At 37.1% G+C, this 16,140-nt stretch overlaps 1 protein-coding gene across 3 annotated transcripts in view; it reads left to right on the top strand.

Annotated features, from left to right (window-relative positions):
* CFAP44 (cilia and flagella associated protein 44) overlaps positions 1-16,140 on the top strand; it is a 39,450-nt gene that overhangs the window by 8,462 nt on the left and 14,848 nt on the right. For all 3 annotated transcript variants that reach the window (XM_029960680.1, XM_029960681.1, XM_029960682.1), the window contains 14 exons: positions 295-342; positions 1,410-1,509; positions 2,796-2,890; positions 4,839-5,048; positions 5,983-6,093; positions 7,758-7,910; positions 9,242-9,460; positions 9,929-10,071; positions 10,954-11,224; positions 13,168-13,223; positions 13,630-13,792; positions 14,104-14,234; positions 15,204-15,424; positions 15,817-15,982. In XM_029960680.1, the coding sequence (XP_029816540.1) occupies positions 295-342; positions 1,410-1,509; positions 2,796-2,890; positions 4,839-5,048; positions 5,983-6,093; positions 7,758-7,910; positions 9,242-9,460; positions 9,929-10,071; positions 10,954-11,224; positions 13,168-13,223; positions 13,630-13,792; positions 14,104-14,234; positions 15,204-15,424; positions 15,817-15,982 (2,087 nt within the window). The remainder of the gene's footprint in view (positions 1-294; positions 343-1,409; positions 1,510-2,795; positions 2,891-4,838; positions 5,049-5,982; positions 6,094-7,757; positions 7,911-9,241; positions 9,461-9,928; positions 10,072-10,953; positions 11,225-13,167; positions 13,224-13,629; positions 13,793-14,103; positions 14,235-15,203; positions 15,425-15,816; positions 15,983-16,140) is intronic.

Genomic DNA, 16,140 nt, shown 5'->3' with positions numbered 1-16,140 from the left:
GTCCCTCCCAGCTGAATTATGCTATGTTATGCTATGCTGTATTTTTAGTGTATAGTAACGTGTGAGACTCTAGCTTTCAGAGCCGGAACTGCATAAGAATAGAAAAATGCCAAAAAGTATTGTCCAAGTTCTCTTACCATGATCTGATGGATGGAATGCATAGGACCAACATCATCACATTTAGTCATTTCTGTTTCACAGTGATATTTGTTAAGGAATTTTTAAGTGTGCAGTTTTATTTCTAAATTGAGTCTGAAAATATTCAATTTACATGTTTTGGTTTTCCTTCTGTAGGATACAAATGGAGCAATCTGGAAGCTGGATTTGACTTTTTCAAATATGGTAAGCTTGTTTTTTCTTTCTTCTGATTTTTCCAGTTCCTTTGTAATAGGAACCATATCCTATTGCATCCTTTAAATATACTGGTTGCATCTGCAATAAAATTTGTGTTTTATGAAGTTGCTCAATTGAAAATTTTAGCATTGAAACATATTTTTTTTCATTAAAAATTTCAAGTGTAATTGATTATAAGGATTGTGCAGGATTATAAAGAGTAATTTGATTTTTGATTCCTGAAATTTTGGCTGCCAAATTCAAGCTACTTTAAAGAAGTTTTATTTGCATAAACTGCTAACTGAAAGTTGCATGGATGCAGGAAATGAAGGACTATTGATATAGCCTATCAAATAGGTGTTTGAAACAATCCTTATTGTTGTCTCTAAATGACAGAAAGAACTAGAAAAAACAAGGAGAAGATGAAATACACTTGACATGTTTTAGCCTACTGGTAACCAGTGTTACTGCTGGAGATGTTTTTGATGGAGAAATAGATGACATGGGTGAAAAAAGGGGGCATTTAATTTTTGCTCCCAAGCATATTAAAGTAAACGGGAACAACCCCATGAGTGGCATAAAATTCTGTTGTGAAAAGTAAAATGTGTTCCAAGAATTTTATGGTGAATAAAGACTTACAAACCATGCTATAAAAACTAATGTAAAAAATGTATAGCAAAACCTAGAATTCCTTGGATGATGAATGATTTCCCAGGCAGCATAAGCTCAAACTTGAGAGCATTTTCTTTGCCTTCAGAGCAACAGCTCATTGTTTAAAACATTAATTCCAAGCCTCAAACCACTTAACAGAAGGCATTCCACTTTATATTCACATAGAAAATGATGGACTTTTTAAATGAACAAAATGTTCCTGTGCTAATTTTGCTCATGATCTTCTTATGAACATTTAAATAAAATAAAGGGAATTGCATATAGATATCTCGTGCTTGCCAGATTTTCTTCACACAAAGAGCACCTGTCTAGATTTTCCAGGTTTGCCAGAAATGACCGGTACTGCCTTGTAAATGCAACTGTAGAATGTAGCAGAATTCCTCTTCTTCTGTTTTGCACTGCAGACCCATGATCCAGAGTGCCTGTGTACCTTTCACTCTGGGAGGGTTGAGGCCATCAGTGTCTCTCCCATTACATACCTTATGGCTACCACAGCTCTTGACCGTAAGTGCACTACTTCTTTCCTCTCATACCACTGTCGTTCTTGGTTTCGAAGAGCAGTGATGCTTGGTTTGGAACTGTTCTGTTTTATACTGAAGTTGTGTATTTGCTCTTGCAAAGTCACTTTCCGCACAGTTCTTTAATAGTTGAAGCAAATAAATCATTAATGTTTTGAAACAATTCACTAAGACTCCTTCATCCCAAAAACGCGGGATTTTAACAACAGGCGTTTTTAATAGGAAACACTGTAAGTTCTGTTTGTTCTGAAGGAACATCTGAAAATGTGAGACATCTGGTTTGAATAACAGCACTTGTATTCAAGACTCTGGATTGATAAGTGTTGGGATTTTTGTTTTGTAAGGGATTACATACACCTCTAGCATTATGTAAGCCATTGTGAATATTAATATTTGTGTTTTTCTTAGAAAATGCAGTAACTATTATGCTCTCAACAACAGATAACATGTAGTTATAGACATAGTTATTTAACTTGTATAAATATTGCCATTTAGGCCTCTCACTGTTAGCTTTTTTTGTGCTTTGAAAGAAGAACAGCTGGCCAGAACATTAACAATGTCATCAATGTCATTTACACTGCTCAGAAAATGCTACAAGGTCTTTTAATTCAATTTTTGTTAGTAGTATCTTGTAATTTGTCTGTATTTTACAATGCAATGTCTTCTAGCCTGAAGACAAACTCCTACCAGTTGAACAAATGACACTTTGGATATATGCCAGCTGGAATAGAATTTTATGCAAACCAAAATGTGTGCCTGCGAATCTGTTAATTTTACCTCTGGTGAAACTGGATCTTCTGTGGACAATCTCCCATTTTCATTAATTTAAACGTTTTCCTCCCTTTAAATGTTTTCCTCCCTAGGCAATCCCAAGTAGTAGCATATCGTCTTTTCCTGTGTTGTCAGTACAGATACTCCTTACAGTATGCCACAGTTCTGTGCTTACTTGAAAATTACATGTGGATGGTCAGCATGGAACTTCTTATTACAGTCCTTAACCTCAACAACTCTTGTTTCTATGTAAGTTAAAGAGTGAAGAAAGAATATGTTTTGTTCATGAACACCATGCTAGCTGTGGTACTCTGTAACCATCGATCATGTCTTTCCAGGCAGGCATTTTGTTACTCAAAAGAGAAAAAAATACATTCTATCCAGATTTTAATTCAAATAAATAGACAGTTCTCCATAAATCCTAACATGTAAGCGATACTGTAAGTTATATAGTAAGTGATATTGCAAGAAAGAAATTCTTACTGTCTTATTTCCACACAGGGTCAGTGCGTATCTATGATTTCAGCAGCCACACTGAACTGAGTGAAATTAAGTTTAAACAGGGAGGAACAGCGCTGACATGGGCACCATATGTTGTGAGTTTTTGCTAGCATATTAACAAAAATTCATAAAGGGGCCTATGAGCCTGCCAGCATCAAGAAAGCTGCTCACTAAACAAGACATGAAAGAGGTCACTGTTAGGCTATGGTGGAATGTACTGTAGTAGTATATATATATAATTTTGTGGAGTAGTATGTATGTATATAGTATGTGTACAGTTTGGCTTTACTATGGATTATCAGGTATCCTACTTTGTGTCTTCCTGAGATTGTAAAATCAGATCTCAGTGTGCAGTCTGCAAAGTAGTCTTAGTTTATAGACTGACAGCTTCTATTTAACCCACGCAGGGTAATTGTCAATTAACACGAGTTAGTCAACACATTTTGCAATGACAGCCTAGACAATCCACAAACATTTGGAGATAAATCATAAAAAACTGTTGCCAGAACTGATCATTTGTGGAGTGTGGAGTCTATCGCTTTTAGACATATTTGCTAATTTTAATTAAAATAGTGTCTAGTTATGTTCTTGAGGAAATGTAGCAAGCCTGGTGGATTAATTATAAGCAAGTTTAGGAGGAAAGTACTTACTTGAATTTCTAAGGTGAGGGTTACACTGGGAGAGTGCTTTTTAAATACAATTCTGGCCATGCAGCCTTTCTGGGATGCTGTTAGGTGATGACCTGTACATTCAAGAGGTAAGCTGTCTGCCACAATAAATTGTACAGCATCACAAAACTGAGTCAGTTCAGTTTTATGGAAGTTGTTACCAAACACAGTCTGAGAAACAAAGGGTACTTAGTCTACCTAACTGCATTTAAAATCCCATTAGATACTTACACCCATCTTAAGGTGCTCAAATGTATCTGTGCTATTAATCTAAGAAAATTCAATCCAGCATACTTTGGAGCATCTGTATACCATAATGTCCTCGTAGGCACACTAGCAATGTACATGTTAGATAAGCTAACAGTGACATGGATTTAAAGCTGCCTAAATAGCCAGGCTCCAAGGGTTGCATCAGTAGCACAAAATCAAGCTAGAGACAAATCTTCAGCTGTGTTCCCTAGGGGTCATTATGGGTGCCAGTATTCTTCATTAGTTACCTGGACTCTGGAACAGAAGGCACCCTCAGCAACTTTGCAGATGATACAAGACCAAGAGGAGTGGCTGATACTCCAAAGGGTTGTGCTGCCATTCAGCAGGATCTGGACAAATGGATAAAGCTTATCCATTTACATTTACCTCTTCACACAGCAATTCTGCTTCTGGTCTCATTTCTAGTGTGCCATGTCTGGAGCTGGCTCAGCTTGTAAATGACTTTAAGGCACTATCACGTATAGCTAATATCACCTAAATCTGCAAGTCCAGCTATATCCAGCTAAAACACAGGCCTGTTTCTGCTAACCTTTCTCTCTCACAATTCAAATGTCTTAATTGGTAGGAATTGGCTTAGCTACAGGACGTATGGTAAAAACTCCTATTTTCCATCTCAAGTAGCTGTCCCTGTTGACACTTGTACTTTACATGGAGTCAGCCAGACCCATGCCTGTCTCCTCACCTCTTCAAAAATCATACCTATATTTGATGCTCAATATTATATTCAGAGTAATATAATAATTCCGTTTTGAGTTCCAGCTCTTTTCCGTAAGAAGCTACTGATATATCTTTATGTCAGTATGAATTACCTCTTCCTCAGACATTACAACCACATCCTCATTAATACTTCCAGTCTCAATGACTTTACCAGTTAAAAAAAACCAAAACACAACCCAACCCAAAAAATAACTCCCAGTCCTCTCCCTTCCTTTATAGTAGCATATTAGAGAGAATAAACAACATTTCCCATGTATGAAATGTTCTTTGTGCTTCAGCAACACTTGTATGTAAGATGAGTTACAGATAAACACAAGAGCATGTGCCATATGGATTCTTCTAAGGCCTCAGATGTACACTGAGATTTTTTTCTTCATTTCACTTAAAGGTAAATCCTGCAGGAGGTCTAGTTGCTGTGGGGTTTGAAGATGGTGTTGTCCGCATAATTGAAGTTTATGATCCCAAACTACTGCCTGGTCGTGCAGAACAGGCCAGTACAGAGAAGGCAGAGATAAATCTGAAACAGGCTTTCAAACCTCATTCTGCTGCAGTTACAGCCTTGGCATATGAACGAAATGGAGATGTGTTTGCCACAGGGGTGTGTATAATTTCTTTTGGTTATTTTTATTAAGCCACAAATGTAGAGATTGTTTAAAGAGACAAGGTAAAGTTTGTTCACCGACAATACAGTTATACTTCTGTTACTGCAGTTGATTGCTTGTTGTAGTTCTCTGCACTGCTGGGAGAAGGATCTGTTTGCACTCACATCTGTTTTTCTGAAGGAAAGCAACTGTGCAGTTCACACAATTCATTTTGTGAATTACTGGACTGTTTAGTGTGAATTCTGTAATCCCCTTTGAAGATGGATTTGGTTCATTTTGGAATTAGTTTAGTAGGATCTTGGAATTAGTAAAAGCAAGTCCTTTTATACACCACCTTGGCAGCACTCCAGCTGCTACCCAGCACTGCTTGGCCTTACCACAGGGTCAGCCAGTCGGTTTGTCAGTATGCCTGGTAGTCTTTGAGATGATTTCAAGTTAATGTGGTCTCTCTTTTTAGAAGCTGGTCCTCAGCCATGATCAGTGCATTTGCAGTTACATGTTCCTTGAGCCGAATTGCTATGCATTTCACTTAATGTAGGATTTAAGCTACCATGAGTTATGCTGTGCACCAGTTCTGGATTTTCTTGTTATCTGGGGAAATTAGCTTGTGCTGTCTTATCTGAAAAATCGGGCCTGAGCCTGAGCTTTAAAGGAACTCCCAGAGCAATGGCCAGAAAGCACATGGCTGGGGATGCCAGAGAAGGCCCATGAGAGCAATTAAGGGCTATGGGTGCATTCATGGCCCTGTAGCAACGTGGGCAGGATTTTTATTTCCTCACAGTAATCATCATGGAAATACAATTCTGAGTACCAACAAAAAAAATCGAAGTATGTGTTTCTATCACAAAGTGCTTACAGTCTTTTGAATTTTTGGTCAGCTTTGATTCAGTTGTCATCTTTATTTTTGTTTTTTATTTTTTGTCCCTTCAGAGTAAAGACAAAACAGTTTTCTTTTTTGCTGCTAAAGATGAATACAAGCCAGTTGGATTTATCTGTGTCCCTGGGCCTGTACAGGCATTACAGTGGTCTCCACCTTCTCATGTGAGTATTGCATGTTTGCTTTCTTTCCTTCCCTACAGTGTTAAAATATAATTTTGAAAAGAACTTGCAATGAAGATAGATGAAGATCCATGACTCTAGCTGTGTTCTCTATGGAAAATGCAAAAGATATTTTGCTGCTTTGTTCGTCATGCCGCTTCAACATGAAAGATAGATTCTGTGTAGCTGTATCACTGGTTCTGTCATTTTGGATGTATTTTGGACCTTGGATAATGCAAACCACAAGATTTTGCTATGCTTTTTGAGCTCCTGCCTTGAAGAAACAATCTTGTTCCTTATCTTTTGGAAGGTCTTAGTCTTCTTTATAAAAGAGGTTATTTGAGTGTTACTGCCTGTGACTCCTGCCCATGTTAAAACAGGCTTTTGCAAAGCTTTTGGACCACATTAAGAAAGATTTTGGATGCTTCTTGGAATTCACATTCTGTGTTTGAAGCGTATCAGGACATATCCAGATAGATTCTTGCTAATATTTAAAAAGTATTGTAGGGTTAGGGTAACATCTGAAATTTTGGTTGATCCAGTATCCCTATTTAGAGAAGAGACTGTTCATTATACTTAGATGCTGACAAGATACACTATACAGGTGCACAGTGGCAAGGTGTTGGTATTACTGCTTGGTCATTGCAACTTCTGAAGGCTGTGCTGGCAAAAGGACTAGTATGAATTCTGTCTTACTGCTGATGTGACAGATCTCAATATGATAGTTGCATTTTGAGCCCTTTTCTTGAAGACAAGGTACTTCTACTTACTAAAAAAAGCACCTGTTGTATCTTGGATATGTTAGATTCTGACTGAGTAGTTTTGTCTACCAGTGTCAGGTCTCCATTGCTAGATGTGAACACCTGCTAAACATAGTACAAGCATCTGAGTGTTACACTACTTATTTTTGTGTTTTAAAAAGCACCTCGGTAATTAAATACATTACATTTAATGAATGCATTTTTAAACTGAGATCTTAGAGAAACAAGAACCATATCAGTCCTGGTTAAGGTTTCCATAGCAACTCTAATATGCCCTTTTTGCACATTTTTAGTTATGAATCAGATAAAATAAACCTATCTCTCTGTTCTCCACATTGAAACTAAACACACACTTGTCTTTTAAAAATCTCAAAACTCTAAATAATTATTACCCTCACCTATTCTTCCTAACTTTTACATTTTAAAGGACTTGGCATGTATTATCAAAGAACAAGCAAACTCAAAGCTAAATAGCATTTGGCAAAACTCTGAGCCAAGTCTTGAAGACATAAAGGATTTATTTAATATAGAAACATATGAAATTTCATGCAATTATCAACCCAAAACCTCAACTCCTAATTCTTCGGTCAGATCCATCTTTTAATTTAAGCAAACTCCCGAAATATCATCATGGTGCTTCCAAGCTAAGCAATGTCAGAATTATAACTGCTTTGTACATGGCAAAGACTTCTTTAATTCCTTAGCTTTGCCTAGCATGTATGGCATAAAAGAAGCTCACTGGTTTCTGATGTCTATTTAAAAGTGTCCATTTAAATAAGAGCACAATTAGGAGTGGCTGGAATTTGGCTTTGTCCCTATGCATCTGCTAACTAACTTTTTTTCTCATAAGTTTTGATTTCATATATACATCTGCCCTATATTTGTATTTTTTGTGTTTTTATACAGGAGAAGAGCACACTGCTCATCCTTTGTGAGAATGGCTTTGCTGTCCAGGTTCCTGCCCCTCTCCCTGGGGAACAGGATACAGTGACAACCTATCAAATTAAAAACCTGCCAATGCAATACTTCCATTTTTATAGTATCAAATCCCGAATCAAGGTAAAAAACTCTCCTGTGGCAGAATTTCATGTTCTTCGTTGTGCCAGAGGAAAAAACTACCCAAAAAGGTTTCTAGTCCCTGTATTGCATCATTGGATTTTTGCTAAGCTTTTGAAAGGGAAGGCTAGGTAAAGTCCATTTGTGGCTGTGCTTCAGCATTAAAATTACAAGTTGTTGTTTGTTTATTCAAATAGAACATACATCACACTGAAAGTGGTGTATTATGGAATGTGAGGCAAAGCTTCATTTCATGTTGTAACTTGGAAGAAGTCATTATTCAGGAGAAGATTTCTTGGTGTTTTTTTCCCGGGAAGATCTACAAGAATGATCACAAAGCATACATATGAAATGAAAGATTAAAAGAATATCTGTGGAGTTTTGTTGGGGTTTGCTTTTTGGGGGTTTTTGAGTGTTTTTTTTAATCTAAAGAGAAGAATATTGTTGGGAGACGCTGTAAATCTTTAAAATTGAAAGGTTTCTGCAGAGAGAAAGAATATTAATTGCTCTAATTTTCCTCTAGAAATATATCAGTAATTGATAAGTTACAACAAGGATGTTTTAGATAAGATGCAAAGGAAGATTTCTCACAGTAAGGGTGGTGAAGCACTGAATTAGTTTTCCTAGCATGTAGAGCAGGAGATTTTAAAAAGGTAAATCAGACAAACATCAGCTGATAATATTTAAGGCTTTGCCAATTTTGGCTTTTGGGAAAAACAATGTTCTTTTGAGATCCCTTCCAGACCTTTCATTATGATTTACTATCTAATATCTTCTTAGGAAGATCCTGTTTTAGAGAAGGATACTTGTTTATGCTACAGTAGGCTTGAATGGAAAAGGAGTTTAAAAGATTCGATAACTCTGCACATCTTCCCTTATTGTTAAGAAAAAGTAAAGTCCATTACAGCTTCTCTCTTTTTCTCTACATCAATGATGCACTAGATCTTTGGAATTTGAGTTCAACTTCCTAGTACTTTTCTTTCTTCTGAGCAGGCAGAGAACAGGACTTAGGAGTTCTGCAGCAGGAGTATGCATAGTGGTGAATATTTGGAATAATCTCTCCGAGGACATGTTGAAGTCTGCTTCTCATACAGAATTATTTCTGTTTCAAAGGACCATGAGTTAAAATACTTTAGAGAAGGGAAATGGGGCATTCCACTGGAGAGTCCCATGAAGTCTGGTTGATCTCTGCTTAGCTGACAGAAAAGAGATTTCTCTAGATATTCCATATAATGCCAGGACCACCTTGGATTAGATTTATGAGACTCCTTCAGTCAGCGATGCATGCAGTGCCTTAGTTTCATATCTCTGTGTTTCTCTGCTTGTTGTAATAGCTGGAAGAGGAGATTGCAAGGAGAGAGGAAAAAAAGAAGGAGAAGGAGAGGGCAAGGCTTCAATGGATAAAGGAGCAAAAGGAGATGGGACTTGAGATAGAACAAGAACCTGAACAGGAACCCGAAGAAGAGCCATTGCCACCTCTCTACGTACCAGAGGAACCCAGTCCCATCCTCTGTGGTTTTTATTCAACACCAGGAAAATTTTGGCTTTCCTTGGTAAATCAGTTTTTACTTCGTGTTGATGGGATTGCATGATGTGACAACCTTCCCTTCACATATGAGTGCCTTATAAAAAATCTGATTTTTTGAAATCTGCTATCTCTAGGACATTGAATTCCCTTCATACTTAATAGTTTCCATGGTCTTTGTGAAATAAACCATCAGTGTCACTCCAATTCAGCTTGTTTGGTAAATTTCCAATAGGTATCACTGTTGGTGATGCTTGAATGGGCACAAAGACTAAGCTGTTCCCTCACAGGCAGAGGATAGAATCTTAACATATTGGTAGAATGGCTTGTAATGCCAGTGATCATGACAGATTTTTGTCTGTGGATAAATAGGATCTTTAGGTGTTTGGAAGTAACATTTTCTAACATATCATAGAATCATTCTGAAAATTTCGTTTACCTGGTGAGCTGCTTCAGTTTTCTTTTGTCACCTTTTCTTTATGGTCCTCTTCTTCAGGGTGGGTATGACTCAGGATTTCTCTATCATTGTGAATTCTCACATGATCATGAAGAAGACCCTGAAAACAGGAAAGATGAACCCTTTGAAGTGATTCCAATTGAGGACACTGACAACAATCCCATTCACCAAATCTCCTTCTGGTAAAACACTGTAATGTAACAGATAGCTCTGTGATAAAGCTTGATGAAATGGAACTTGGAAGGGAGGAGTGTATGCTCCTTAGTCCCTTTTTAATTGTGGCTCAACTCTAGTATGCAGGAAGTCTCTCTGGTTTTCCTGGCATTGAGTTTCACTTAAAATTCCTAATAGACGTAGCTGGGTCTTGTGTCTGACAGAATAATTTAAAAAGCCCTTCAAAGATGAAAAAGTCTGATTTCTAATTAAGTACTGATTAGGACTCAAACACCCTAGATTGTAGAACTCCAGGTGAACCATTAGAGGTCCTGCCATATAGTGATCCCCAGAACAGCAGTTCTTTTTCATAGTTAGCAAAGAGCCCTTCAGGAGAACACAGAGGGGTCAGTCCATCCCTTTTGTGTGAAGAATATAGGCTTCTCTGGACATCTGTGAACTCTATGAATGAAAAGAGTGTATTATTTTCAGACTCCCAGAATTAGGTTCCCTGTAAGACTAGGCATGTTCTGCATCAAAGGAGGCAGTTTTAGTTAGACTTTAATGTACTCCTGGCTGCATTTACCACCATCTGTACTAAATTGGGAGCAGGGAGGAAAAACTGCTTTTCTAGCTTTTAACTTGGTGTCTGCTACACTGCCCAACTCAGGGTTGAGACTAGTTCCATGATGCGCAGCAAATGTTTGAACATTCCTGAGCAGCAAGTTAGCTGAAAAAAATTTTATAGCAGAATCACACTTACTTTAAATGATCCAAATACTTTGCTCCCAGCTTCCAAACTTGGGAAAGTGACTTTTATTAAGCTAGATTAGCTCTTTTCAAGCGTCATGTTTTGAGCTTAGTTGTTACAAGTTGCCTGCTATTACTGTTTCTCGTTGCTTATTTGACAGTGCCAGCAGTCCACTGATGTTTTTTGGGATGCAGGATGGCTCAGTGCGTGTTTATCCTCTCCCTAAAAAAGACCTCTCAGTGAATACCCTGAAGAAATACTGGTCCCTCAATGTACATGACAATGATGATGGCCAGATCCAGGGGATCTGTTCTAGCTATGATGGTAGGTTTCTGATTACCTGTGGTGGAGATGGAAACATTTTTACATTCGACATCTTGTCAACGGAGGACGTTCCCCTAGAGCGAAAAGCCGAAATCCCCTTTCCAAGGGTAAGTTGCTACCCCCTTTCATTAAATTAGGCCTCTTTGGTATGAAAGTACTGTAGATGGGCAAAACAAAGTTCAGTTATTTGACATCATAGGTCTTTCATAGCAAAAGCTGAGGTTTTCCAAACAATTTAGAAGAATAGCTCTTGCAAAATGTTCCCTAATAAACAGGCACTATGACTGTATTGTTCCTTCTCAATGTTTTTTGTTTTTCTCCAAATAAACATGGTATATGTTGTTCATATGTAATATTCTACCGGTGTTTTCCCACTCAGAGGTGTAATCATGAAAATTCCTAGAATGCAAGGACCACAAGGATTTGTCATACTTCTTAACTTCCTTAGGTTTAATTCCTGTAAAGTATGATTCTGCTCTGGATGGGGATTCTAGAAATAATGTTGGAGAATACCAAATGTGTAGTTTCTCCACGCATCTAGTACCATTCACCTAAAATTCACAAGTTGGCTTTTTTACACTTGCAAAATAGCACAGCATGATGCTGATCCTGTTGCTTTTTCACTCTTGGACAGCATTGGCAGTAATGAGTTTACAGGTGTCCTGTAATCACTGTAGAGCTCATCATCTCTAGCACATTTGAACAGATGACACTGGAATAACAGTTGTATTGATAATACACAAGAAAAGAGATGTCAATTCCCCCACTGAAAATGTCCAGACTTTATTGAATTTTTAAAAAATCTCTAGAGTATCTGAATTAAATAAATATAGCTTGAAAGAAGCAATGAGACCTGTTGAGTAAAGAAGTGCTTTCATGCAATTAATATTCCAGTAGATATACACTGAGTGCAGTTTAAAAATCTTGAAAGTGTCACCATAGAGCAAATTCAACTTTTAAATGCTGTTAATACTAGTTGGTAACTACATTTTGAAGGATGCTTGACAATGGAGACAGAGGAAACTGTGATTTTGGTCATTCAGCCACATTGTTCATGATTAGTTGGAATTCTTTACCAGTATCACAAGAACATACAACACTGAGAATAGACTCAGAGTTATTTTCTATAAGTGAATGATTGGAACCCTTGATATCAGAGTATTGCTAGCTCCAGTACTACAAGAAGTGATTAATATACAATTATAAAGCATATATGCAGTTTTAGAATTTTGAATATGTAAGTAGGTCTATATAAAGATCCCTATGGTCAATTTCTATTGTTCAGGCTAGCAACATTGCTTAATGACCATCCTAATAGAGTTTTTCCCTTTTCAAAGTATATTTTCATTAAGTATCTATTCTAATTTTAAGTCATGTGGAAGATTTTAGAAATTCTATCTTCATTAAACTAAATGAGATTCTTAGAGAATGAAACACAAATCATCTGAAACTAATTGAGTTAAATTACAGATCAATTTAGTACAACTAAATTGTTGGGTGATAGGGCCCCTCTTTTTTTAGAGCATAATTGCCTAGGGAAATGAGGCTTGTGCAATGCAGTGTCCATCCATCTGTCATACTTCACAGCTAATAATTGTGAACCCATTAAGCAGTCAGCAAAAGCAAACCAGATTAATTACACATGTAACTTGGAATTAGCCCAGGATATGTTGACTCTTGTCAGTGTGGCAGTGAGGGGAGACAAGAGAATTGGGTCTGGGAGAACCAAAGATGTTATGGGACAGAGTGAAGTTAGGACAAGCAATGATGTAAATGGTTAATGTTGATGGGGAGGATATAGGATTTGTGTTCTCTGTCCCTAAGAATTGTGTTTCATTAGGTCTTTTGCATATAAAAGCCAGCTTCATTGCTTTTTCTTCTTGAAATATTAAAACCTGATATTTAAGGCCCATATAGTAATATTGAACACGAAGATTTCTTTTGGTTTTGTGAGAGGCAATGGGAGCTCTGTCTTAATGTTTATAAGAGCCTTATTGTCTGTTGAAGCTATTATTGCTTGTTTAAAGACAAGACAACATTTTTATTCCAGATTGGTCTTGAGAAGGAGAAGGCTGCTGAAGACATTGAGGATCCTGATGCCTACAAGTAAGAGATGCTTAGATAATGATGAAAGAGATTTTCCAGTGTTGGTAGCTCTTTCCTCGCACCACGTATTTCTTTTATCCTGCTCAGAGGAGAGAGAAGTTGACCTGAATTTGGGTCATTTCTTTGTTATACAAAAAGTTTTTTCATGCTTTCCCTCCATACTTTTCTGTGGCAGTAATTCAAATATGATACTCACTGTGGGACTTACTTAACTTCAGGCTACAGGGTCAAAGCCCCTTGATGCTAGGAATGTACAGATATGAAGGAAGATGATTCCTTTCTAAGTTACATTAAGAGTCATTGAGTTCACTGGGAATTGAAGGCTGTCAAGGAAATCTAAAAGGTCACATAAACTGTAATCTTTTCTCTCTTTCATTAAGATATTTCTTTTTTCATTCATTTTCAGTATTGAGGAAGTTAAGCAGAAAAAGGAGTCTGAACGGATAATGAAGGAAGCTGAAGAAAAGAAAAATAAGAAAAGACAGGAGATAATTGCACTGAGACATGACTTTGTTTTTCTCCTTCAAAAGAATCAGGAGTTGCCCAAGCACATGCAGCTGCGCAGAGAGGTACATCTGGGTTTTATGAGGGTCATCTAACTTTAGAGGCCTCTTCTTCTAAAATGTTGCTGCCCATCATGTTGGGGCCAAAGATGTCCAACCCTTTGGATTAAGTTGCTGGAACTTCTGAATCACCACTGATGATTTGTGCCAATTAAGAAGTATAGGAGAAAAATGTGGTTCTCTGTGCAGATCCAAGTAGCTTCTGAAATAAAGGATTGTGTTGATGTGCATGGAACTAAAGTACCTGGGCAAAAATATTTATTATCAAGACCTAGTAGCCAAGATAATGTGATGCTGGGTTTTCCATCTTTCTGCAGGAGTATGAGATGGACCATAGGATCTTTGAGGAGCTGGATAGACAGAAAGCACAGAGAATCCAGTCAGTGCAAAAGGAGCTGGCTTGGGAGCATGAGAAACAGTTGACTGGACTGCAGAAACTACAAAAACAGTAAGTACCACTTTTACTTCTTCCTCTGACCTTGCATGGGACTTATTGTTTATGAAGTTGTGCCTCCAACAAGGAAAAAGAATGTGTTTTTTCTCCCTCATATAGTCAATATTTCATCTGTTCTGTTATGATTCTGTACTTACTTTATTTGGAACTTACATGAAAGTAAATATTGATGTTTGTGTGAAATTAGTTCTTTTGAATCTTTGGTAAAAATTCAGATAGTCAAATGAAAGAAATAGCTTCATTCTGATTCACTTCTATATCAAGAATGCTGGTTGAGACTGTTTGCCTGGAGTTTTACCTCTAAGTTCAGTAAGAGCCCAGAACTCTTACTGAAATGTTGAAGAACAACCTGTGAAATGAACATTTATTTTTCAGACATGTTGCATGTCCGTCAGATATTTTAGTGTCATTGCTAACACAATGTTCTCTGTACAATTTAAAGGTAAGAAAAAACTTTCTCAAGAACACAAGTTTAAACATGAGGTGCATTTTGGGTTGCTTTTCGTAGATCTAATTATCTAGCAAAAGCTGAATTCCTAAAAATAAATACACAATATAAATAATACACAATAAAAAAGATACCTCAGGCACACAGAGGACAGGGAAAAAGGTTTGAATGAACATGTTTTTAATAATTCCTTAATGGAAGATGAAAGTTATTCTCATGAAGAACCTGGTGTAAGTTTCAATATTGGGAGAGGTCTTAATATGTTTATCCCTGAGCATCTCCATTCCTAGGTTGGATAAATGTCAATAGATAGTGTCAGATGTTATGCTGTAATAACATATGCTATATTACTTATAGCACTTAAATATTACTTATGACTTGTGAATTTTTGTGTAGTGATTGCATATGCAATAAGTAAACCACACTATTCATGTCCTTTTGGTCAAGGCAAAATGGTATGTTGTGCCTACTGACTAAATTTTTACTGACAGTTTTTTTCTAATTTGGCTTTTCAGGTTTCGGGACTCACTAGAATTTACTGTTGTTGTTCATGCTATTCAAAGCAATCATCAGATTTCCACCTACAAACTTCTACCAGTCCCTGAGAAATACAGCCAAGATAAAGAACAAGTGGGCAGCAAGTGGAAAGTACTTAAAGACAAGTGGAGAGCACTTAAACAGGCAGAAGCAGCAAAAAAAATGGAGATCACCACAGACTCAAGGCATATACATAGTGGTAATGATAACTATTTAAATGTTGCAGTAATATGATTTCTGTCTGTCTTTCATCTCAGTTTGTTTCCCTGAGTCCAAACTAAAGAAATAATAAGTGTAAGCACAGGTAAAGAAATGTAGTGTGGTATATTTTTTCAGTACCTACATACATAGTAACACTTATACATAGTTTTCCACGTTTAGGTCAATGTCACAAATTGTCTATCAGCTCCATGGGTAGAATGTGACTAAGAGTCAGGTCAAAGAACCTGAATACTTTCAGAACCTCCACTACACTGTAACTATACTGATTTACATCAGCTCTACAAGAGTTGTCCCAGGGGCTTTCCAGTAGTTGGGATTGCACTGTGCTGCATGGTATTTATAACTTCACATAGTTATTTTTTGGTCCAGATATTAGAATTTTTGTGGATGAGGCTGAAGAGCTGAAGATGCCAGATGTCCAAAAGCCAACTGCACGTTATATAGAAATGAAACGTGAGAAAATCAGAAGAATTGTTGAGAAATCTGACAAAATTAAAGCCAAGCTCATAAAGAGGAAGGCACAGTGGGATGAACTGTGAGTTTTGAACTGGACTCTGTGCCCTTTTAGTTGTGCTTCTTGTCTGAGGTCAAATAATGCTATATAGCTGTCATATGGCACTATAATCTCTCTGCTTAGGTTTTTATATTCCTAAGGGCTGTAATTAAAATAGATGAATATTCATGTATCTCTGA

Source organism: Manacus vitellinus, unplaced genomic scaffold, assembly GCF_001715985.3.
Source record: "Manacus vitellinus isolate BGI_N305 unplaced genomic scaffold, ASM171598v3 scaffold_28_pilon, whole genome shotgun sequence".
Lineage (NCBI taxonomy): Eukaryota > Metazoa > Chordata > Aves > Passeriformes > Pipridae > Manacus > Manacus vitellinus.
This window is presented reverse-complemented; position numbering and strand designations above follow the sequence as displayed.